The sequence below is a fragment of the Pan paniscus genome, chromosome 1, assembly GCF_029289425.2.
Source record: "Pan paniscus chromosome 1, NHGRI_mPanPan1-v2.0_pri, whole genome shotgun sequence".
NCBI classification, from domain to species: domain Eukaryota; kingdom Metazoa; phylum Chordata; class Mammalia; order Primates; family Hominidae; genus Pan; species Pan paniscus.
Window position 1 is genome coordinate 17,220,974 of NC_073249.2, and position 26,556 is coordinate 17,247,529.

General features: G+C 40.6%; 1 protein-coding gene across 4 annotated transcripts in view; it reads right to left on the minus strand.

Annotated features, from left to right (window-relative positions):
• The window catches only part of DISC1 (DISC1 scaffold protein), a 414,191-nt gene that overhangs the window by 59,922 nt on the left and 327,713 nt on the right, over positions 1-26,556 (minus strand). For 3 of the 4 annotated variants that reach the window (XM_055102062.2, XM_055102196.2, XM_063596538.1), the window contains one exon: positions 22,402-22,462. The exons of the other annotated variant lie outside the window; for it this stretch is intronic. In XM_055102062.2, coding sequence (XP_054958037.2) covers positions 22,402-22,462 — 61 coding nt within the window. The remainder of the gene's footprint in view (positions 1-22,401; positions 22,463-26,556) is intronic. 4 annotated transcript variants of the gene reach the window in all.

Below are 26,556 nucleotides of genomic sequence, written 5' to 3' on the forward strand. Positions count from 1 at the left end.
AACCCAGGGGATCTGCATGGTGATTAGCTAAGATTCTGTTCTACTAGAGCAGTCTATGACAGTCTTCTGTCCAAAGTCACAGTTTCCCTCATTATTCACATATTAAATCTGATATGATACATTTTGCATGCCACTGGTATAGACAACTTATTTTAGAAAAGAAACAGCAATGAAATTTTTTATAAAGATTTTTGTTCTTTTAAACAGCCTCAGGCCAGGCACAGTGGCTCATACCTATAATCCCAACACTTTGGGAGGCCTAGGCAGAAGGATCACTTTAGCTCAGGAGTTCAAGGCCAGTCTCAACAACATTGCAAGACCCCATCTCATGGTGGTGTGTGCTTGTGGACCTAGACTTGGAGGCTAAGGTAAGATAATTAATCGAGCCCAGGAGGTTGAGGCTGCAGTGAGCTGTGATCGCGCCACTGCACTCCCACCTGGGTGACAGAGCAAGACCCTATCTCAAAAATTTAACCTAATATAAAAGGCGATTTTCCCTTCTATCTTCATCTTTTGTACTTTGCATATTTTTCTTCTCTTGAAATTGTTGAGTAAAAGGCTTTCTTCGGGTTGAGAAGATCTCCATCTTTCCTCACACTTCCACCCCTCCAAAAAAGGACCCCAGGAAAGTAAAAACAAGATATATTTTAGCTAAATGGTGTCAGTCCCCATCAGTTCAAAGCTTCAGAGCTCTTGAGCAAAGAGAAATTAGTGTTTTAAACTATCATATAACAAAAAGTTAGAAACCAACCAAATGCCCTTCAATGAAATATGGTAAGCGAGTTATAGTATGTGCACTTACTGGAACATCAATTACTATTAAAACCATGTTTATAATTATCATATAGTAACATAGAAAAATATTTTTTTGGCAAACCATCTGGCTGAAAAAAAAGCAGTATTTCCAAAATCAGTGCATACAATTAATTATGACTGTTGTTTGTTTTGGGGGATTTTGGGGTGGTATACTGGAATTATAATGAGTAAAACATTAATATCATGACAGTGTGAGTCACAAACACACCCCTGAAAAATCTAAAATCTAAAGAGGATTCTGGTTTCCCATTTTTGCAGGACTGACCCTTTTCTGATAGAACGACTGATAGGTCTACAGTAAGAAAGTAAATAATGGTCTATTTCCCAAGCCTAGGGAGTTTTACTTTCAAAAGTTGTAGTGCCAGATGCAGAACAATGTGTTTAGTCCCACATCTTTTGCCTAACCGGGGATTATGAATATATATGGCTAAATTATTAAAAAGCAGTAGAAGGATAAAAATTGAATTAAAATGGCTTTCTATAGATGGAAGGTAGAAGAGAGACTAAAAGTCAGGTTGGAGACAGAATAAGAGTCATACTTCTCTGAATGCATCTTGTTTTATACACTTGACTTTGAACCATAAAGTTAGTGTTACATATGCTTAAAAATAGCAACCACTAGGTAGAAAGCAAAATAAAACTAATAAGCCCATAAGCTTATCGGTGCATTGAGCTAACTATGCATCGAGTTGGTGGTTTAATTAACTAAGGGGAATTAATTAAGGTGATTTTAAAACTCTGTGATTTAACTGTACATCTCTAGTAGAATTTATCTTAAGAACAAAAGAAACTGTAGTTAAATCTTAAGTTGTTTTTAGTTATAGTATTAATAACATCACTATTATTCTTATAAAACTATATGTATCTATATATTATAGTATACTCCTAATATACTATTACCTGTGTATTTGCATTAGTATATTTTATATATATATATATCAGTATACTATTACATATAGAGAGGATATATTATTTCATATATAGAGAGAAATATGTACATACATATGCTTTTATATATATATATGTCATTATACTGAGGATATTTGGAACCAAAATTTTCAGCATAAGAGAAAATAAATACAAATATAATATAACATAAATTAAGTAAAACCATGTAATATTAACTTTGAATTGAAAATAACAGTATAAACCTGTGATATCAGTTCTTTTGGTAAACAATTTTCTAGATTCGACTAACGATAAGGCCAAGTAGCTCTGAGCATCTACAGCAGTGGTCCCCAACCTTTTTGGCACTGGGGACTGGTTTCATAAAAGACTATTTTTCCACAGATCAAGGGGGTTAGGGATGGTTTCGGGGTGATTCAAATGCATTACTTTTATTGTGCATTTTATTTCTATTATATTATAATATTTAATAAAACAATTATACAACTCACCATAATGTAGAATCAGTGGGAGCCCTGAACTTGTTTTCCTGCAACTAGATGGTCCCATCTGGGGGTGGTGGGAGACAGTGACAGATCGTCAGGCATTAGATTCTCATAAGGAGCAAACAATCTGGATCACCGGCATATGCAGTTACAACAGGGTTCAGGCTCCTAGAAGAATATAATGCCACCACTGATCTGACAGGAGGCGGAGCTCAGGCAGTAATATGAGCAATGGGGATTGGCTGCAAATACAGATGAAGCTTCGCTTACTCACCTGCTGTTCACCTCCTGCTGTGCAGCCCGGTTCTCAACAGGCCGCGGACTGGTACTGGTCCATGGCCCGGGGGTTGGAGACCCCTGATCTACAGGACTTAGAGTATGGTCTCTAAATACCGTTTCCTACTAAAACAAACAAGGGCTTTTTTGGAGTAAACACTGATTTGATATTTGGGACAGTAAATATACAAGATGAGTCTAAAACATTTTGTTACATCAGAAAACAATGAAGTTTCTAGGTTAATGTCAAAAGAGTCTGTAGCCAATCTGAAGGGGCTCTCATTGGCTAAAGATGGGGCAATTTGAAAAAGAATAACTTCTGCAAAGAACTGAAATATCACGAATATACAAAACCGTGACTTCCTACTAATGCACATACATTCATACACAAACACTTTTTCATCCTTGTAGGATGCTAGAAAACCAGTTACTATTCTGCAAATGGATGCATTAGGAGAAAGAATTAGACATTTCTCCCGTCTTTCTTTCATAAATTGTACCTCAAGATAATCAAATAGAGGAAAGTTTATTTTTTTATATAAGAATTCTGGCTAAAAATGAAAACTGAATGACAGAATTAGATTATGACTATGTTGTAACCCCCCCTCATGAAGTAATGAATCTAAGCCATAATCACCAATGTAGGTAAAAAGCTGATGGGGAATCTGATACAAGAAGGATGGAGTGCTCAACACCTCAACTCAGCAACCAACCTTAACATCACAGGAGGGAGACAACAGACATTGGCTTCCCCGTGTGGTACAATAGAAAGTCACACTATTGATGAAGCATTCTTGGCCATAAAATCAAATTCTCGGCCATAAATATGACCAAGTCTCAAGACCTACCTACCAGTTTATGGAAAATACAGGGAAAAAAAAAAAACACATGTGAATGACCACAGGAACACATTTGCCAAATTCTGTAGGACAAACAATCTAGTTCTCTCAACATTACAAAGAAGGAAGTAAAGGAAAAGGAGAGGGAACTGACAGATTAAAAGAGACCTAAGACACATTTCTCAATTTGAATAAACCATTTGTTAAAATAAAATTATGAGACAATTAGGTAAAACTAAAACACTGACTAAATAGCTGATGATATTAAAGAATTCTTATTAATATTTTTAGGTGTGATAATGGTATTGCAGTTATTTTTTAAGTCTTTATCTTCTTGGAAGCATGCACTGACATATTTATGGATTAAATAAAATGTCTGAGATTTGTTTCAAAATATTCCTGTTGGTGCTAGGGTGGGGGTGGTAGATTCATGGCTCCCCAGATATGTCATGTTCTAATCCCGGGAACCTATGAATTTTATCTTACATGCCAAAGAGTATTTTGCAGATGTGAGTAAGTTAAAGATCTTGAGATGGAGATGATCCTGGATTATCTGGTGGATCTGATATAATCACAAGGTTCTTATAAGAGGGAAGCAGAAGAGTGAGAATCAGTGTCAGAGGAGACGGTGATGCAATGAAGAAGCAGAGACTGGAGTGAGGCACTTTGAAGATGGAGGAAGGGGCCACAAGCCAAGGAGTGCAGGTGGCCACTAGGAGATGAAAAAGGCAAGCAAATGGATTCTCCCCCAGAGCCTTCAGAGAGAACCAGCCCTGTGGACACCTTGACTTTATCCAGTGGACTTGATTATGGATTTCTGGTTTCCACAACTAGAAGAGAATAGCTTTGTGTTGTTTCAAGTCATGAAGTTTGTGACAATTTGTTACAGCAGCAAAAGAAAACTAATAAGGTAGGAAAGCAGGCGGGAGGATAGCTGAAACTAGTTTGGTCACATATTGAAATTTGTTGAATTTATAAGGTGCATACATGGGGCTCATTATAATTTCTCTAGTTTTGTATATGTTTGGAAATTTCCACAGTAATCATTTTTTTAAGTCTTGCTAAAGGAACTCCTGTCGGACCTTTGGCAAGGTGCTGAATCTCTCTGAGTCCCAGTTGCCTTACATATTCTTGTTAATAATAGCGCTCACCCCTCATTGGGTTGTTAGGAGGCATACAGCACATAATCCCTTTAAAGTATATAGCAGATTATCCGATGCACAGATATCTTGATGAAGGTTAGTTATTGATACTATCACTGCCTGTCATTTTCAGACATTTCCAACAAACATTTGAAAAATGTCTGAATCAGTCTCTCTACCATGATCATTGCAATCCTCTAAAATGTATTTGTGCCATGAGTATTAAATATTCCATTTTTAAAAGCTCTTGTTTCTGTTTGATTGTTTTGATGGTTTCCCCAGAGAGTGAACAACTTTAGCGTCAAAGGTATGGAGTTAAGCCCAATACGGGGGTTATAAAAGAAAGCTCTATCCCAGGAAAGTAAGTGGCTGGCCTCTCAGCTTCCAAAGATTCCATAGTCTTTTTCCCCAGGATGAGTGTCTATGCTCCTTGTTTGTTCTTCAACATGCAACTAAGAATCAGAACTCTTATTATCCTATGTAAACTGGAAAAAGATCTTCCTTTTTCTGTCCCAAAGTGACATCATCCTCTGAAGCAGCCACAAGAAAGGTCACCCCGGCTTTTTCAGGAACACGTTAGCGGTGACTGTTCTGTGCCCCATTCCTTCACAGAAGCACTGCATTTTCTGCTCAGTGGTGGCAACAGGATCCCTAGCGGGGCTTAAAGTGAGATTCACGGCTGACACCCACAGGCTATGAAATAATCAGCATTTTCAAAAACATCCCTTTTCCTGTATACTGTTCTCAAGTTAACGTTAGGCCCTGGAGTCATGCTGGAGCTGGAGATGGGATTCACAGACCCATTAATGAACACTTTGCACCAAAATAGTTAGGTCCCTTGCTCCTGGCACCTGTCCTGGTGAGAAAGGGAAGCACAGTTGCCCGCTGCCTGGCCTCACCTCCTGCCTCAGAAGTCAGAGAACTTAGGAAGAAAGTGCAGTGAGCCATGTAGATGCTTCATAAGTAAACTAATGAGCGTAGGCTAAAATATTTCATTTTCTATTTGAATAAATGTATGCGGTACAAGGGCAATTTTGTTACATGCATAGATTGCCTAGTGGTTAAGTCAGGGCTCTAGGGTACCCATCACCCAAATTATGTACATTGTACCCATAAGTAATTTTTCATCATCCACCCCCTCTCACTCTCTCACCTTTCCAAATCTCCATCGTCTATCATTCCTCTCTCTACGTCCATGTGAACACATTTTTTAACACCCACTTAGGAGTGAGAACACACGATATTTGATGTTCTGTGTCTGGCTTGTTTCACTTCGGATAATGACTTCCAATTCTATCCATATTGCTGCAAATGACAAGATCTCATTCTTTCATTCTTTTTATGCATTTGTATTTTATGCATTTTATGTATTTCATTGTGTATATATGCCAAATTCTCTTTATCCAATCACCCACTGATTCCATATCTTTGCTGTTGGAAATAGTGCTGTGATAAACATACAAGTGCAGGCTTTTGATACATCGATTTCTTTTCCTTTGGGCAGATTTCCAGTAGTGGGATTGCGGGATCAAATGGAGGTTCTATTTTTAGTTCTTTGAGAAATCCCCATACTGTTTTCCACAGAGGTTGTACTAATTTAAATTTCCACCGGCAGTGTATAAGGGTCTTCTTTTCTCCACATCTTCATCAAAATCTGTTATTTTTTGTCTTTTAGATAATAGCCATTCTGACTGGGGTAGAATGATATCTCATTGTGCTTTTAATGTGCATTTCTCTGATGATTAGTAAGTTGAGCACTTTCTCATATACCTGTTGTCCATGTGTATGTCTTCTTTTGCAAAATGTCTTCTCATATTAAAACATTTCTTTGTTTTTTTTTGTTTTTTTTTTTGTTGTTGTTGTTTTGTTGTCTTTTGAAATTGAGTCTCTGTTGCTAGGCCTGGAGTGCAGTGGTGCAATCTCAGCTCACTGCAACCTTGCCTCCCGGGTTCAAGCAATCCTCCTGTCTCAGCCTCCCGAGTAGCTGGGACTACAGGCATGTGCCACCACGCCCAGCTAATTTTTTGTATTTTTAGTGGAGACGGGGTTTCACCATGTTAGCCAGGATGGTCTTGATCTCTTGACCTCGTGATCTGCCAGCCTCAGCCTCCCAAAGTGCTGGGATTACAGGCGTGAGCCACCACACCCGGCCTAAAATATTTCTTAAATTCCTCCATAGGATTTTGAATTTCTTGAAGAAAATTACTATATAGATTGGCATTATTGATTCCTTTTATTATAATACTAAGCTAGACTTAAAGAAACTGGCAGAAAAAGCACTGGTTAGCAAATCATAAAGTTGACAAAATTAAGTGTGGGTATAAGAATTTAAATTCATGCTTCCGCCCTTCTGCTAATTATCTCCAGGTTTTTCTAGGGATTCTTATTACGGAAGTTAAGCAAACGGAAGCATCCACTAAAGTGCAGATAAACCAACTTTCTCTCTTAAAATCTATGTGAAAAGATCTGCTTATGAGGTGGCTGATGAAACCACATCTCTTGCCAGATTTTTACTAGGCTTATTTTCACATTTTTTGAGGACCTGCACATAGGCTTGCATTTATTTTCCTGACTTAAGAAAAAAAGACCAGTAAAATGGTCCAATTAAGAAATAATGTTAATTTTTAAAGGTTGTTGGGTTTATTTTAAATGATATCATATTTCGGCATATTTGTTATTGTTGTTGTTTTCAGTCGAGCTCAAACTCTGAGGTGATGCTGAGCTAAACATCCAGGGAGAGACTCACACCTCCCACTCTTGAGACCACGGGAAGGCCAGCCCCGCACCCGCACATGCTGCCCTCCCCATTCTAGTCCCAGACACCCCAATCATGGTTCTCTCCTGCTGCTTTGACTCACTTGACCCTGTTTAGTGTGTGAGCTTTGGAGATGGTGACTTGAGGAGTATGGCTGCAAGAAATACCATGTTGCAAACATAAACATGTACCTCTTTAAGAAAAAAAAAAAATCCCCGTCAACTCAGAACCACAGAAACAGCCATAGCTCTTCAGAGAAAGATGACATTAGTTTGGAGTGGGTGTGAGGAGGGTACTCCGTATCATAACTTGCCTGCCAATGCTTAAACAGCTGGCTTTTCTAGCTTTTCACTTTTGAGCCCTGAAAATAGAGTATTATCTAGATGGTCTCCTTGCTATTACTACTAATACGACTATTTATTTCAAAAGGATGTCCCACTCCCAATTAGAATTTTACAATCTTTGTTTGTAAATTAAAAAAAATGCTAGCTCCACTGTTTGGGCATGGGGAGGGAAACTATAGGCCTAGGAAAAATGCATGTGATCACACAGTGAATACAGATCTGAATGCAGGACTGCCACGGACAAGACAAAACAATTGACACTTCGGTGGGTTGTTGTTGATGATGTTTATCAACCGCATTGTCGAAGATGCTTGTTCTTATGTTTTGAAACCAGATCAACAGCATTCATGATCCAAGTGATGTGGTCGATTTGAAGGACATGGGAAAAGCCTTCCCTGCCTGAAGTTACTCTTGGACCAGCAAGCCCTGTCCCTCAACTTGCTGCTTCGAGACCTTTGCATGAGGTTGTAGCCATCTTCTAAATGTGTATTTATTCTTCCTTTAAAGAACAAGACATTGGCGGCCGGGTGCGGTGGCTCACGCCTATAATCCCAGCACTTTGGGAGGCCGAGGCAGGCTGATCACGAGGTCAGGAGTTCGAGACCAGCCTGGCCAATATGGTGAAACCCCATCTCTACTTAAAAATACAAAGATTAGCCAGGCGTGGTGGCGCACGCCTGTAGTCCCAGCTACTCAGGAGTCTGAGGCAGGAGAATTGCTTGAACCCAGGAGGCAGAGGTTGCAGTGAGCTGAGATTACACCACTGCACTCCAGCCTGGATAACAGAGTGAGACTCCACCTCAAAAAAAAAAAAAAAAGAACAAGACATTGGCATACTAGTATACTAGTCTTACAATTCTCAAAATTACAATTGACTGGAATCCATCAAATGAGGCGATGGGGTCAGGTTGTAGAGGAAAGAGGAGACGCAGCCCAATATTACAGGTTTCACATAGGGCCCGTGTACCCTATAGGTACCATATGGTCACCACTCTCAGTAACAGCTTATTTGCTTTTTCCTAAACCTTATAACCAGTTTCATTTGTTTCTTACTCTTGAGTTCAGGTAGTGCTAGTTCATCATAGACTGGCATAGCAACAGGCTAAGACATCAACTGCCATTTTCTTTATCTGCCTCTAAAATCCTATGTCGTGAGGTCTAGTGGCTGTGATTAACAGTCAGAGTTGGAGATTTATGCATGGAATCTGAAGCCAAATGAGCAGTCAATTTGTTTTCAGGAGTCTGTCTCTTGAGATTTGTATCTCTGGATATTGTCCCACTGAATTCTTCTTAGAGAAGAATCCTTCTTCCTAGGTAGACTAACATAGCTGGAGATGAGAAGCCAAGCTCTCATCATCACAGCTGCTATATAATGCCCTAAACACTCACCACCTGGGAAACAGGGATGGGGCCATATTCATTCCGAAATCATACAGTTACACTTGACTAAACTCTTCCAGTTGAAAGGCTTCATAGTCACTTACAGATCTAAGGAACCAGATGAAACATACTCCAGGTGAGCCCCTGCCCCTCTGGCAGGCAGAAGGGCAAGACATCTTACAGAAGCACATCTCTCCTTCATGCTCCAATAAGCCACACAAATGAGCACACTTATGCCAAAGCAACCCTCTAGAACAATTTCCATTTGGTAACTACTAGAGTTGACAATGCCATCAACAAAACAAAAGTAAATTCTACTGAGCAGCAATAAATCAAGAAAATTCTAGAGACAGACAGTCAATTAAAAGAGACAGGCTTCAGTTCATTTGCAAAGTGAGACCTGGCAGCATAATTACCACTCTGCACTGGTGGAACGCATCCATTGCAAAACCACAGCTGATAACCAGCATGTTCATTATTTTCCCATTTACAGAATAATAAAGGAAATAACTCAGTCAAATGACTTCGTGTAATTGTCACAAGTCATCCTGTTGGTGATTCTCTTCTTTTTCTTAGTCCGCTAAATCATTGTATGATTTCTACTGGGGAATTTTTTTCTTAAAGAAGCACAACTGAAAGTCCCTGCTTTTGTGATGAATGGGAGCTACAGAATTATCTTCTGAGGCTTAGCATACAATACGATCACATAAAATTCTCTCAGCTTGAGAAACTTCATCTTTACATCAGCAGCAACAGAAGGGAAAAAAAATGTTTTCCGCCTGAGGCAGTTGTGATAAGGGATTTAGAACCCATCATGGCGTCAGCATCCAGATATAATGGGATACAGCCCAGCACCTAAAGTGTCTGCAGCTCGCTCCCTTGTAACTAATGTTCTCACAGCTGTTGTATGACTCAGGGTGGCTGGAGAGGAAGGGGAAGAGGGAAAAAGGAGCAAAATGAATCATAGAAAATGTTGCATGTAATATTTTGTCTAACCTACATTTGCCAAGGCTGCTGCAGAACTGTCAGTAAAGTGAGATAAGGACATTGAGCAAGTCTCAAAAATGACTGCATGCTAGAACTGAGCATCTGAGAAATTCCATGAGGGGTTTTACTTTTATTAATCATGTGTCTGAAGCTAACAGGTTCATACCATGTTAGCAAATTAAACTATCATACAATCTTGACGACGCTTCCTCGAATCATTAAAAAGTCTTCTCATTTAATTAATGACAAATTTGTTATCTACCTACTGGGGTTTCCATTGATACAGCAATTAATTTTTCTTTAAGATTTCCTAACTCCTAGCCAAATGCATCAAAAACACTCAAGCTATAATGGTTTATCTTGAGTTTATAAAAATCATCTAAGATTGAACATTCACCATTAATTAATTAAATTGTCTTTTTAAAACTGTAACAGGTGCCGTGAAATGTGCATACTGTGAAGCACATTGACATATCTGGGGATAATGGGTGCACAGGCTCATAGAGCACCATGGATATAACCTACACAAGACACTGCCTTCCTTAGCTCAGTCTCTTCCTTAGCTCAGGCCACGTAAAAATCACAGCTGAATGTCTTTCTGCCAACTTAAAGAAAGAGGAACCCTCTTTTCTCAGTCACTGGGCACCTTGCCAAGTCTCAGACCTTCTTAAATATTGGTTGATTTCTCAATTGATCTCAGTGGGCAGAGTGATCTTATCATTGCTTTACAGCAGAGAAACTTTGGGTTGAATTGCGCAAACCACAGTGGAACCTGTTTAATGAACCATTTTCTTTTAAGTGATAATCAATCTCCTGTCTATTTTCTATTCTATTAGTGAAAGTCATGGTCATCTTTTTCTTCAGGCTATCTTTCAAAAACACCACCGCATTTGATTAAGTGTTGAATTATCAATGGCAAAGAAAATGATGACAGGCAACTAAGACCCCACGGATTCCATCCTTGTAGTGCTACCCAGATTCTTCCCATGCTGCTAAGTCCTGGGAAGAGGGCCCTCACCAGACAAGCCCACAGGGCTTCACTTCTAATCTTCCTTCTTCTTTTCTGTCCATGCCATTCTCTAGGGCAATATTTTTGCTTTCTCCAAGGAAAACACCAGAAAGAAAGAAACAAGTCATCATCATCACTGGCCATCAGAGAAATGCAAATCAAAACCACAGTGAGATACCATCTCACACCAGTTAGAATGGCGATCATTAAAAAGTCAGGAAACAACAGGTGCTGGAGAAGATATGGAGAAATAGGAACACTTTTACACTGTTGGTGGGACTGTAAACTAGTTCAACCATTGTGGAAGACAGTGTGGCAATTCCTCAGGGATCTAGAACTAGAAATACCATTTCACCCAGCCATCTCATTACTGGGTATATACCCAAAGGATTATAAATCTTGCTGCTATAAAGACACATGCACACGTATGTTTATTGCAGCACTATTCACAATAGCAAAGACTTGGAACCAACCCAAATGTCCATCAATGGTAGACTGGATTAAGAAAATGTGGCACATATACACTATGGAATACTATGCAGCCATAAAAAAGGATGAGCTCATGTCCTTTGTAGGCACATGGATGAAGCTGGAAACCATCATTGTCAGCAAACTATTGCAAAGACGGAAAACCAAACATGGTATGTTCTCACTCATGGGTGGGAATTGAACGATGAGAACACTTGGACACAGGAAGGGGAACATCACACACCGGGGCCTGTCATGGGGTCGGGGGAGGGGGGAGGGATAGCATTAGGAGATACACCTAATGTAAATGACGAGTTAATGGGTGCAGCACACCAACATGGCACTGGTATACATATGTAACAAACCTGCAAGTTGTGCACATGTACCCTAGAACTTAAAGTATAATAAAAAAAAAAAGAAACAAAGAAACAAGTATATTGGAGTATCTTCCCCCCAAAATGCTGTCTCTGAGGTCAAGACGATTTTCTTTTGAGCTCCACTGAGGGTCAAGAGGAGGGGCCTTGGAGCTCCCCAAATCTCAGAAGCGATGGGAAATCCTCCCCAGCACCTGAGCTCTGCAGCCTGGGGACTCTGAGCTCTGTCAATCTCAAAAACTCCAGAACAAGCCAGATCCGTTCTGAGAGCAGCAGTGTGCTCTAGGATCCCTGCCACTTGATTGTAGGAACCACTGAAGGCTCTAAATCTTCTGTCACAGCCATTAGCAAGAACTCAATTACCTCATTTCTTTTTCTTCCCACCCTCTGCAGGAGGTGCTAACAGCTGGCCAAAGGGCAGACAGCAAAAAAAAAAAAAAAAAAAAAAAAAAAAAAAGCACGGAGTGTTTGGATAATCAGGAGGTTTGGCAGATCCTTAATGGAGGGTATTAGCTACAAGCAAACATCTCTCTGCTCCCCACAATTTCACCAGGAAGATAAGGTATTCTCTTCTGTTTTTATAAAATAAAACTTGTTTTTTAATGTAGAGTTTCTTGGTTTCATAATTTCCATGGTGACATAATTCCTACTAGTACATACTGGTGATCATTGATTAATCCCTTATTATATATAAGAAATAGTTTTTATCTTATTCTACTGTTGTCCCATTGTTATGACAGAAAATCAAGTCTTTAAGAGCTGCATTAACCTGGTAAAGCCCCACAGCTCAGAAGTGGCCACCCTTGAATCTAGACTATCTGATTCCAGAGCTGGTACTTGAAAATAACAATCCTCAGGAGAGGGGTTACTCATGAGGCCCCTTCATGAGCCCCTCCCTAGATGAAGCTTCCAGATCAACCACAGGGAGTTGGCGGTGGACAACACTGCTGCCAACCTCAGGGGTCTTCACTACATAGGGAAACAGAAACAGGTTTTTGTGTGTGTGTGTGAGGGCTTTTTGTTTTTGTTTTTGTTTTAAAAGTGATGCCTCAAGAGGAAGGACACCTTTTATATTAATTAGTGTGACTGGTACATCTGCTCAGGGTACCGAGAAGGGAAGAGTTGCCTCCGCCTCCCATGTTGTGGTCCAGATGTGAAGAGGCCAGTTCCAATTCAGGGTTGGTGGCTTCTTTTCTTGTTTTGAAGGAAAGACTTTCCTAACACAGGGAGCTGGAATTCTAGAAGATGGAAATCTGCTTTCTCTCTCCAAAGAACCACATGCAGATTTTTTGAAGTTATCTGAGTACTCTGGAAACTGAATTCCATCACAAGTGAACATTTCCTGGGAAAGTTATTTCTGAGTTAAAATTCATTACATGGGTTCTTATAGAATGGAAAGTATTATAATGACCAATAGGCCAATGCAGAAAAGTTAATTATAAATTATATCATTTACATTTTACATTGTAAAGTGTTACTTAGTTTTATATACATATCAGTTAATACTTAATTGAGTGTCTAGAATAGTGAACTACTATGGTGTTGAGTCTAATCCCCATCAAAGTGTTACTAATGTTTTTCCTACCTTTGTTTTCCTTCCTTTTTTACTCTTTTTAATTCATGCCATTTTGTTATATTTTATGCATTTTTTCTCTGTGTATGTTTAGCTTATGCATTATTATTTTAAGCATACTTAAGATTTTTCTGATGAGATAAGGTAAAAGTTAAATGCAAAAATCAATGATTATCAAATTAATGATTTCATTTAACTTTGTAGAATTAAGCGCTTTATATTTTCTTACAGTTTGCATTTCAAACTGATAAGGTAATGTAAATCATTGTTTCTCTTGTAAAATTGGTCAAAATAGTCAAATAGCTTCAAAGTTCAAAAGTGTATAAATCCGACAATGAATATTTTATGGAGACTGCTATGGTTTAATATTAGAACATAAGTAAATGAATATTTTTTCAACACTCTCTAATTTAAACTGTGTGCACTCATCAGTAAGAAAATTATGAAACTCCAATATTTGTTTCACAAGTGGTATACATGTATTACTACATACATATAAAACATTTTTGAAGATAAAATATAAATGGATGAAATTGAAGCATAAAATAGAAATTATAATATGTTCTTCCCACACTCCAGTAAACTGTTTTGTGTGCACCTGTTTTGGAAACAATTGCTCCAATTTTTGACCCCGGTTCCCATCTTCATTAGATTGAGAGCAGTTGGCAGTTGACAGTCTTTTTTGGCCATGACACACAGGCTCTGGGAGCCTTGGGTGAGGGAACAGACCTTGGTCTTTCAGGTGCTGCTCACCCTGCTGGCCACCTCTGGACATTCATTAGCAGGGTGAGTTCACCTGGCTATCATTCCACATCAGGCTGTCCTATTGAAATTTTAATAATTAAAAAGTAAACATTAGTTTCTAAAAAGGGAACTGGATCATCTTTGTAAAAATACATCAATCTCTAAATTTCAAAGCAAATTTCAGATAAGACCATTGAGTTCTTGATAGTTCCTTCTAAAGCTAAGAAGGGCCTCCAAGGAGGTATCCAACTACTTTCTTCTATGTTCAAAACAGAGTTAAAAGATTCTTTGTTTGTCTTTTCTGATGATAAAAGTGTGATGCACACTGGAAGCAAACACTTGAGGAACACACTAGAGGACAAGGACACAAACATCACCTATAATCCACTAAGTGCTCAAGAGTTTGTGGTAAAGGTTCACTAGAGGACAAGGACGCAAGCATCACTTATAATCTACCAAGTGATCAAGAGTTCGTGGTAAAGGTTTTATGTTGAACTTCAGAAAAAAAAAGTAGAGTTAGAATGAAGAGATTCTAGAAAGAAGAGAAATGTTCACATTAGTCATGCATACAAGAGATTCCATCAGTTAAATGGAACCACTACACCCATCCTCAGGGGGAGGGCTTGGCCCACTTGGTCCAGAGACATGAGTTTGCCATCAGGCAATAATGAATTTCTCCTGTACACTGGTTAGAGATATAAGATCCATTTCAACAGGAACCCATCTATAAAGTAAAGCCTTCTGAATATTTCATTTGACCCTTTAAAAAAGATAACAGATAATATGTAATAATTGAGAAAATAAAAACTAAAGCAAGGTTTGGCCATAAGAGAAAACAAGCTAGGAGAAAATCACACTTAACTACTCACCTCTGGAAACAATAACCCTGAAGGAGTGAGAGTAAGTGGGTCAAGCTCTTTAAGAGTCGTTTTTTTCTATTCTATTATATACCACTAAGATTTGATGGCAAGACAAATGGATTTGGGCACTGTATCTTCTCAGGTTGCCTTGACTTTCTGAATGTAATAGTTGAGAATATAGTGTCAAGATAATCAAGTTGCAAATAAATTTCCAAGGAGGAACAAGATAAAATTGCAATTTATCCATTCATTCTTGTATTAAATACAATTTGTCTGTTGACTACACACCAAACAGCATGCCAACCACTTAGAATACAAGGAAAGTAAGGCATGGAAACCTTAGAATACCGCTTGGAATATAAGAAAAGTAAAGGCTCCATCTACAAGGAGCTCACAGTCTAATAGAATTAGACAGACTGAGTGAATGCAACACATTCGTGTACGTGGCTACCACTATGGGTACCATGCAGGAAATAGCAGGAGGCCAGAAAGGCTTTATAGAGAAGGACAATTGTGCTGAGTCGTAAGGGTGAGTGTGAGCACAGGGGCTAGGTCGGGGAGGGCTCTGCAAAGGTGCTGCTGTGGAGCGCAGTTAATGTAGGGAAATGGGCTAGAATGGAGCATCAGTCACCTGGTGCAGATGAGGATTACAGAGATGAGGTTGGACCAGTAGCCTGGAACCACCTCATGAAGAGCCCAAGGGGCAGAGAGGAGGAGGACATAACAAGGACTGCGGAATTTATGCTGGATGCGAAAGGAGCCTAACAGGATGGTAGTAAAGTCATTCTGGCTGTGGGAGAAGAGCAGACTAAACTGTTGTGAGCCAGGAGGGAAGAGAGGCTGTTAGGAGATTATTTAATGGGCCAAGTTGCAGGTAGTAGTGATGGGAATGCAGAGGAAAGCCTCTATGGAATGACCAGGTAACTGACTGCAGTCACCCTCCTGGATATTTGGCTATGGATAAGGAGAAGGAGGGATATTCCTAAAACAGGTGGAAATTGGAAAAAAAAAATCCACAAATGGAATCTCTCCTTTGTAGAAGGAGGAACATGAATACATGCATCTAACTTATAACTCAGATGATTACAAGGCAAATCCTTATTTAAACATACACTAAAAGTCCTCATGTAATATTTGTCCACTTTTTGCTTTGCAAAAAAGCAAGATGTGCTTTTGAACCGCTGCCAGCATCAGATACTTCCTAACTTTCTAACTCACTTGATATACTTGATAGAGAATAGATCTTGAGTCCACCTGAGTTTGCCTCAATATCTGGGTCTTCAGGTCTCTGTATACTTTGAAAGAGTAACAAAGATAGTGCTATCATTTGAATTTGTCCCCAAAATGGTGACTAGCCAGATTTAGGTTTCTTAGCTCTGATCTTTAAGTATATGCTCTCCAGCATTCTAATGGAAAAGGAGCAATCCATTCTGTTCTCAGCTGCTTCCTCTCTAAAATCCTGTAAGACCAAGAAACGCTAAACAGTGGGAACAGGTAAAGATTTTCATCTTCTTTAATGGATAACTTGAGATGTTAATCAAGCAGTCACTAAGATGCACCACTGTGTCAGGTGTTAAAACTGTTTTCCTATTGTAAAATGTTGATCCTCTTGGAAAGGAACTGTGAAGGTGACAGATTATCAGTGGAGCCCACAGAGTGTCTGAAAACAACCATAACTACTGGGTTCTGTCACAGAGATCCTGATGGTCACCAGGCTTTTGCAGCATCCACTCTGGCCTCCTGTTCTGAAGTGGGAATAGAATTGCCTACTGCCAGAGGGGTTGCAGACTCCTAGCTGCTTTTTCTCCTCCCTGTTCCATTGTTTACACCATACCAGTTCACACAAATCTGACCCAGGCCTCATAATAGCTTGAAATAGCATGAAAAGAGCCCTCCAGGCTACAGGAAGGGCCAGCTACTATCACGGTCATTTAGACTGTGGCAGGATCCTAGGTAGCTAAGGTATGTGAGTCAAGAGGCCAGGGGCAAGGTGGCTTTGCAACGTCAGCATGGCTGGAGAGGCAGAGAAAGAGGCTGGAGATGACAAAAGATGAGCCTAGGATGTTTACAAATTATTTGCATTAATTCACATATTTATTCAATCATTCATTCAATACATGTTTATTGGGAACCCCTGTACCATCCAGCACTGGCAAATCACTGAGAATACAGTCCTGAACAAGGCAGACTTAATCTTATTAAGGGAGGAGACCACCTCTCATATTGTCTTATGCCCAATTTCTGCCACCAAAGAAAGAAGAAGTAAAAACTAAAAGGCAGAAATGAAATCCACAAGCAGACAGCCCGGTGCCACACCCTGGGCCTGGCAGTTAAAGATCGACCCCTGACCTAATCAGTTATGTTATCTATGGATTTCAAACATTGTATAGAAAAGCACTGTGAAAATCCCTGTCCTGTTCTGTTCCATTCTAATTACCAGTGCATGCAGCCCCCAGTCACGTACCCTCTGCTTGCTCACATCGATCATGACCCTCTCACGCAGACCCCCTTAAAGTTGTGAGCCCTTAAAAGGGACAGGAATTGCTCACTCGGGGAGCTCAGTTGTTGGAGACGTGAGTCTTGCCGAAGCTCCTAGCCGAATAAAGCTTTTCCTTCTTTAACTCAGCGTCTGAGGAGTTTTGTCTGCGGCTTGTCCTGCTACATTATAATACCTGTCAAGGAGCACTCGGAAAGTGAGAATAAATCATTGCAAGCACATTACTCAGTCTTGGTTAGTCAGGGAAGGTTGCACAGAGGAGAAATCTAAACCTTGAAGGCTGAATGGGAAGGCCTGGTGAGGGTGAGGGGTGGGCTGGGAGAGGCCCACCAGGGCACATGCAGAGGGGTGGGGGAGCAAACTATGCCTGTGTGTCAAGGGCAAGGAGACCAGCCACAGCATCTGACCCTTCTGAAGATGACTTCAAATCCCTAAATATTGGGTTAACTATATGAAATTGTCATTTTTCTAGGTCAAAAATGGTGAAATATCAGCAATTTCACATGATTCAATCGAATATTTCTCTGGATGATACTCCTTAACCATGTCCCCTTCTAAATTAGTTTCTTTCCAGAAAAAAAAATGCAATGGCATTGGGAAGCATAAGGGAACAAGTATCAGCTACAATAGGGTGATGATGGGGTAGTGATGGGTGATAATCAAGTACATGCAGAGGCCACATGGAAGAATGCCATGAACCATGGTAAGGCATTTAGGCTTTATCCTTAGGACATCGGGCAGCCTTGTGCAATGACCAGATTGGTATTTTAAGATGCTTATTCAAAACCACCTGGAGAAGGTGGTAAGAGGGCAACAGTGGAACAGCAAAGCAGGAAAAGTTGCTATTATGATCAGAAGAGGGGCCCACAATGTCAGTGTGATAAAGGTAGGCAGGCTTGTGAGATACTAAAGAGGCAAGACTGACAAGACTGGGAACTGAGTGAGAAAGGAGGCTGGTGAGCCAGCATGAGCCCATGGTGCCCGCCCACCCAGGCAGCCAGGTGGGTGGTGGGCCATGCATTGGGCTGGATGAACAGGAGGAGGAGCTGACATGGAGGGAGAGAGGATGAGTTCCAAGCATGACTGTTGAAATTATGTATATAGGTTTTCATCTACAATTCCTGGCTCATAACTCCCACATCCACTGTTATTTCTCCCCTAGGCAGTTCATAAAAACTAAAAATATACCCTAATCTCCCCCTGCCTTTCTGTCTTGGAGCTGACCATAAAGAAATTCTCAGCTTTTATACCGGCACCTTGATGTTTTTGTTATTGTAGCCTTACAGTTTAGCCCGAAGTTGGGTAACCTGTTGCCTCCAGCTTTGTTCTTTTTGCTCAGGATTGTTTTGGATATTCAGGCTCTTTTATGGTTCCATCAGCCTTGGGAAAGAATATATGCCCACATCCTCAAAAGCAATTGCAACAAAAACACAAATTGACAAGTGGGACCTAATCAAACTAAAGCGTTTCTGCACAGAAAAAGAAACTATCAACAGAGTAAACAGACAACCTACAGAATGGGAGAAAATATTCCCAAACTATGCATCTAACAAAGGTCTAATATCCAGAATCCATAAGGAACTTAAACAATTTGCCAAAGAAAAAACAAATAACTCTATTAAAAAGTGGGCAAAAGATATGAACAGGTACTTCTCAAAAGAAGACATACAAGCAGCCAACAGAAATACAAAAAAAGTTTAACATCATTAATCATCAGAGAAATGTAAATCAAAACCATAATGAGGTACCATCTCACATTAGTCAGAATGGCTATTATTAAAAAGCCAAAAAACAACAGATGCTGGAGAGGTTGTGAAGAAAACGGAACACTTATACATTGTTGGTGGTAATGTAAATTAGTTCAGTCACTGTAGAAGCAGTTGGCAGATTTCCCAAAGAACTTAAAACAGAACTGCCATTCAACCCAGCAATCCCATTACTGGGTATATATCCAAAAGAGAATAAACCATTCTACCAAAAAGACACATGCTCTCGTATGTTCATCACAGCACTATTCACAATAGCAAAGTCATGGAACCAACCTAGATGCCCATCAATGGTGAAATGGATAAAGAAAACATGGTACATTTATACCACAGAGTACTATGCAGTCATATAAAGAATAAAATCATGTCCTTTGCAGAAACATGGATGTAGCTGGAGGCCATTATTCTAAGCATATTAATGCAGGAACAAAAAACCAAACACTGCATGTTCTCACTTGCAAGTGGGAGCTAAACACTGGGTACTCATGGATATAAAGATGGGAACAATAGATACTGGAGACTGACAGAGAAGGAAGGGAAGCAAGGGTTGAAAACTAATTCCAGGGGTACTGTGCTCACTACTTGAGTGACAGGATCAATCATACCCCAAACCTCAGCTTCACACGATACATCCATATAACAAACCTATACATATACCCCCTGAATCTAAAATAAAAGTTGAACTTATAAAAAAGAAAGAAGGAAAGAAATTCTCTGACCTACCTTATCTGACTGTAGGTCATAGACCCTCATTTCAGAAGGAGTCCTGTCCCATACCTGAAGGAAGAAACGCTGCACAGAGAAGCTGGGGAATCTGAACACACAGGCCCTGTCGGGTTTTCCCACTCAGTCTATTTGTGGTAGGTCACAGTTTCTGTCCAATCACATTGCTACATGGTTGTCCATACTTCAATCATACCTATCCAGTGATGTCCCCATAAAAGGCCCAAGAGGAGAGGGTACAGAGAGCTTCCGGATAGCTGAATATGTGGAGGTTCCTTGAAGATGGTGTGCCCAAGGAGGGCATGAAAGCTTGGTGCCCCTTTCCCATACCTCACCCTATGCATCTCTTCATCTGTATCCTATGTAACCTCCTTTATAATAAACCAGTAAATATAAGTTTTTTTATGAATTTCATGAACCAGTCTAACAAATTAATCAAACCCAAGGAGGGGATCATGGGAATCCCAATTTCTAGTTGGTTGGTCAGAAGCCCAGGCAAAACAACCTGGGTTTGCCATTGGCATTGTAAGTGGGGCAGTCTTGTGGGACTGAGCCCTCAACCTGTGGCATCTGATGCTGCCTCCAGGTAGCTGGTGTCGGAAATGAGTTAGAGGACACCCAGCTGGTATCTGCAGCAGAACTGATTGCTTACTTTTTGGTGGGGAGAAACCCTCAGGTATTTCATCACAGAAGCCTTCTGTGTTGATTATTGCATTGTGTGAGAACAGAGGAAAAGCAGTTTGTGTTTTTCCACTCGTAAGTGTCCAATCAGTTCTAATGATATAAAGAAGGAGGTGGCCGGGCACGATGGTGCACACCTATAATCCCAGCACTTTGGGAGGCCAAGGCGGGTAGATCACCGGAGGTCAGGAGTTTGCGACCAGCCTGACTAACATGGTGAAACTCCATCTCCACTAAATATAAAAAAATGAGCCGGGCATGGTGGCACTGCCTGTAATCCAAGCTACTTGGGAAGCTGAGACAGGAGAATCGCTAGTACCTGGGAGGCAGAGGTTGCAGTGAGCTAAGATAGTGCCATTGCACTCCAGCATGGGCAATGAGCAAAACTTCATCTCAAAATAAATAAATAAATAAGAAGAAGGTAAAGGAAACTAATGCGTGCCTACTACCAACCACATGAATGCTTTACATATGGTATTTAAATTCACACACCAGCTGGGGCGGTAGGTACCCTTCCTCCAGTTATATAGCTAAAAAAAAACAAAACAAAACAAACTAAACAGAAAGTGAGCACTTACCTAAGGTTAGGCAGTTTTTATGTGGGAGAGCTGCAATTTAAATGGGTGTCTCTTTACCAATACCCACGTGCTTATGGCTACAACTTGCTGCCTGATAACCTAATGTAACTTACGGTGTGTGCTGTGCTGATGGCTAAAACAATGGCAGCTGCAGTTGAGATCAAGAAGGATGTGCCAGAAATCTGCCCCGAACACATGGGAGAGGAGGAAGGCCAGACTCAGAGCGGAGCATCTGACCCAGGTGCAAGCTCTCCTCATCCTGCTCACCTCTGCTAACCACCTGTGTCATAGATTCTTCCCAAGTCTAGGAGCATGGGAAGCAGGGAAAGATCAATCAGGAGGTTATAGGACTGCTTTCCAAGGATGAGAATAAATCCTGTAGTGCCTTGCTTACCCTGAAGAGTAGGGCTCTGCAAGGCAGGCCCTCTCAACATCTCTTAAGGGAAAAGCAGCATTTTAGCTCACGACAGCGTCCTAGCAGACAAAGGCTTAAGGCATAGCCTATCTAAAGAGTTACTTAACAAATTCCAAAATAGTAGCAAAATGGTCTCCATAAAACTAAATGACTTCCAGGGAAGAAAGCGCATATTCCACTCTAGTACTTGTTGCCTTAATTAGGAACAGATTCTGATGACTGGGATTTATTTTCCTAAGCACACATCCACAAAAGCCAGAAACATCTTGTCATGCTGCAGCATCCCTGACATTTCTCAAAGATGAATTCCTAATTGGGTTTTAAAAAAAGCAACCAGAAATTTTCATGCTGGTTTTGATTCAGGATTCAAAACAGAACTAAGACGTGCATTTCTATATTATTCCAAACCATGTATAAACCGCCTTAAAATCCTTAAGATCCCCTTCAAACACTAAAGTTTAAAAAAGGGAAAAACAGACTAAGGAATGAATTCTGAATTTAATATAGTAAAGAAGATTCTTCTCTTTCTTATGGAACATGAAAACTATCCTGTGATCTCTCCAAGACACTTTTAAACATCTTAATCTACTTAGTTTTTAAAAGACAAGATGAGGGCTGGCACCTGCTCTTTCACTGATGGGGTTCAAAAGGCTTTTTTGTGTCTTTCTTTGTTAATTTATTAGAGAAATTGGCCAGCCTTTTTCATTGATTTAACTAAATTCTGTTATAATAAAGAATCTAGATGTGCTACGGAGTCTGAAATGTAGAAATCATTATCCTTACCTGCACAGTTTATTCTTAAGTGTTTCCATGTACTTCATAGTATTTTCCTTCACACTTGTTTCTGGGGGAAAAAAAGGAAATCCAAAGTGAATGCAACTGCAGTCACAATTGAATAAAAACCATTCAACTAAAAGCTCAAAGCCAAAGGATTGAGGTCAAGCCACTAGTAATCGTAACATTCTATGTTTGGAAAACACTCAAATCCACTGGAATGGCTGCCTGAAGTCATGAGTTGGGGAGGATTCTGGGGCTCTGAGTGTCTCTGCAGGAGAAAGTCAGAGGCTGGAGCAACAGCGCTGAGCCGGCCTTGCTGTAGTCTTTAAAAAGCAGCTCACTGATAGTCTATCACTGGATGACATGTGCTCTATCTCTTACCTTTCCCAACTGATAGCCATTGGCTCGGTTGTCCAATACAGGGAAAGAGAACCTGACAGTGTAATGATTCCCATCCTACAGATGAACCAGAAGAGCCACACTAGGGGTAGAGGAGGATTGTGGACCCTTTCATTGAGAAATAAACATAAACATGGGATTCTGCCAGTAACTAGAAATCAATTGCTCAACCTCCAATGAGTGATGAGATCAGCTACTCTTTGAGATAAACTCAGTGCTTCCTAATTACCAAATGTTGAAGGAATGAATGATTGCTATGGTTCAGCAGATCAAAGAGGCACTTTACGGATAAAAGAGATTTGATATCCTTTGAACAAGTTCTCCCCTTTTGCTCATCCGAGGAATGAAAGTGCCTTCCTCTCAAGATAATAACTAACAGACGTGCACACCAAGTGCCTGGAAGAACACCTGCAGCCAAGGGGTTTCTAGCAAATGGTGGCTGGAATTATCAATGGTGCTGCCATGTCTATTATTAGTATTATTATTGTTATTGTGGGTTTTATCACTGTTTTTATTACAACCTTTATTCTGAAGGGTTATTTATGCTGAAGGGCTCATGTACTCTAAAGTTGGGGAATGTGGAAACACAGAAGCCAGGCTGCCCAGATTCATGCTACTGGAGTGTCTGGGGATTCTTAGACTTCTATTTCAGTCAACATGTATGTGTAAGGTGAGGGACTGTGGAACTGGAAAAAGTACCCTGCCATTCCTCATAAAGAAACTAAATATTTAGATGGAAATTAAAACAATTAAACATTCTGGTTCATTAGTCCATAAAAGATAAAAAGAGACATTTACACAATGAAAACAACTGTTTAAGTTGGTATCTTTTTTTATTGACTTATGCTGGTCTAACACACAAACTTAGTTGTGCTAGCTGGAGCAATTATTGCAAATTCCAAATGCCCAAACCAGAAACGCCCTCTCTGTTTCACATCCCATACATATTTATGTGCCACACACTGTTCTAGGCATGTGAGATAGCTCAGTGGACAGAAGAGGTAAAGATTCCTGCTTCTGTAGTGCTTCCATTCTGGCAGCAAGGGATGCTAAAGAATAAACATAAAAATTCCATAAAACATTAGAAGGTGGTAATGACAATAAGGATTTAAGGGGGAAAAAAAGACAGCAAGCGAAAAGGGGCTGTAGAGTGGTCAGGGAAGGCATCACGGGGGAAATGACACTGCATAAAAGTTTGCAGAGGGAGGGAAGAGGGCGTCAACAGGCATCTTGTGAATGGAGTAGGCAGTCTGAAGGCCCCAGGGCAGAAGCACATCTGCATGCTCTAGCAAGTGTGGCCGGAGCCAAATGTTCCATAGGGAGAAAAGATGAAGGCAGAGAAACAACCCAGGTCCAATCAAGCGGGCCACTGTGGTAGACTATAGTCTCAAAATGGCCACAGCAATATTTCTGGTACCACATACTCTTCCAGAACCTTGCCACTCCCTATCAAGAGGTAAAGACTATTTCCCTCTTCTTGAATGTGGACAGGCTGTGACTGCTCCAACCCACTGAGTATGATGGAAGGGATTCTATAACTCTTCTGAGGCTAAAGTCCAGCTTCTGCGTGGCTCTCTGTCCTGGGAACCCAGCCACCATTTTGAGAGGAAGCCCAAGCCACATGGAGAGGCCCTGTGTAGGTGTTTAAGCTGAAAACCTGGGTGATGGTCTTAGAATACATCCAGCACCAACCTCCAGATACCTGAGTGAATGAGCTTTCAGGTGGTTAGTGCCTTTGAGTCTGAGGGACCCAGACATCACAGGATGGAGACAATTCCCCCCCACTATACCCTGTCTGAATTCCTGACTCACAGAATTTTGCACGTAATTAATGGTGATGTTAAGTCATTAAGTTTGGGGATGTTTTGTTGCACAGCTGTAGTAACTAGAAAGCCACTATCAGGATTTTGAGTGTTCTGAGTGGAATGGAAAAACACTGTAGAAGAAAAAAATGAGATTGACCTACAGCAACTATGTTGAGAATACACCATAAGGGAGGATGGGGTGGAAGCAGAAAGACATGGAGGAGGTTAGTGCAATCATCCAGGAAAAGATGATGGAGATGTGGAGGAGGAAAAGTAGAATATTTTTTCTCACCCATCACCAGGGTCATGGCTGACACCCCTATAACAAAAGACAGGTTAACAAGAGAAAGGCATGACAGATTTATGTGACCAAAGTTTTATGTGATATAGGAGCCTTCAGAGATGAAGATCCCAAGACCCAGAGAAAACTGTCTATTTTTGTGCCTAGGTTCAATGAAGCATATGAAAAATGGACAGCTGTGTAGAAACGTGATTGGACAAAAACATGATCTAATGGTGATAAACTGGAGCTCAGCATGGCTGTTTGTTCAGAATCTCCTTGGCCTCTGTGTAGCATTCCTTCCCTCCACATTGGGGGGCAGGGCAACTGTCACATAAGGGTCTTATGCTCACCTTTCAGGGAAGGTAAGCAAGAGAGTCCTTTAAGATCAGCTCACACAGAAAGACAGCAGATGGTCAGAGTACCCTTTCTGCTTCTGCTGTTTTCTCAGTTTCCAAGGTGCTGTACTTTGTAGTATCATATTCTATGTCCCAATAGGGACTTAAACTAGTGCATGAGCAGGAGTTAGTGATAAGTGGGCAGATTTTAGATATATTTTAAAGGTAGAGACAATAGCTTTCCTGGTGGGTCAAATGCCAGGTGTAAGAAAAAGAAAAGTTGGCTGGGTGCGGTAGCTCACACCTGTAATCCCAGCACTTTGGGAGGCTGAGGTGGGCGGATCACCTGAGGTCTGGAGTTCAAGACCAGCCTGGCCAACATGGTGAAACCCCGTCTCTACTAAAAATAGAAAAATTGGCTGGGCGTGGTGGTGGGTGCCTGTAATCCCACCTACTTGGGAGGCTGAGACAGAAGAATCCCTTGAACGTGGGAGGCGGAGGTTGCAGTGAGCCAAGATCGTGCCACTGCACTCCAGCCTGGGCAACAAAAAGCAAAACTCTGTTTCCAAAAAAAAAAAAAAATAGTCAAGAATGACTACAGATTTTTACCCTAAGCCACCAGAAAAAAAACAGAAATTGCCATCAACTGAGATGGGAAGAATGAGAAGTGAAATGGGTTTGGGGAGACAATAATTTGGCTTTGGATTTGTTAAATTTCAGAAGTTTTTAGAAATTCAGTGGAGATGTCAAGTGTGAGGTTGGATATCTGAGTCTGGAGTTTGGGAAAGTTCTGGAACAGAGACATTTGGGATTGGCGTTTGAAGCAATGAGACTGGAGAGTATCACTAAGGAAGTGGGAGTAACTTAAGAAGCCCTTGCTGATCATACGCAACGCGCCATTTATATTGTGATAGCACCTTCTATCCGATGGACAAAAATGGACACACCGCCTGAAGAAAAGAAAGCCATATTCTTATGTTTAAAAAGAATCTAGATGTCTATCAAGTTAATCACTCTGTTAAGAAACTGAATGCTAAGTATTTGCCTCATCTCAGTGTCTGAAGCACCAGTTGGTGACACGCTGGACCTGCACAAGAACTTCCAGGCAAAGCCATGGGCTTTTCTACTTGCCTGGAGGCTGCCATCTAAGGAGAATGCTATGTTGAACTATTACTTTCTTTGGACCCAACTTATCTCCCAGCCAGACAGCCTAAAAGTACCTTGCATGTATTCACTAAGTTGACTCACAACCTTCAAGACAGGCCAAGACTGTAGACAGGGAGTTTAGATTTGAAACTTCCGAATCAATACAGCCACAGACACACTGACTGAGAATAGA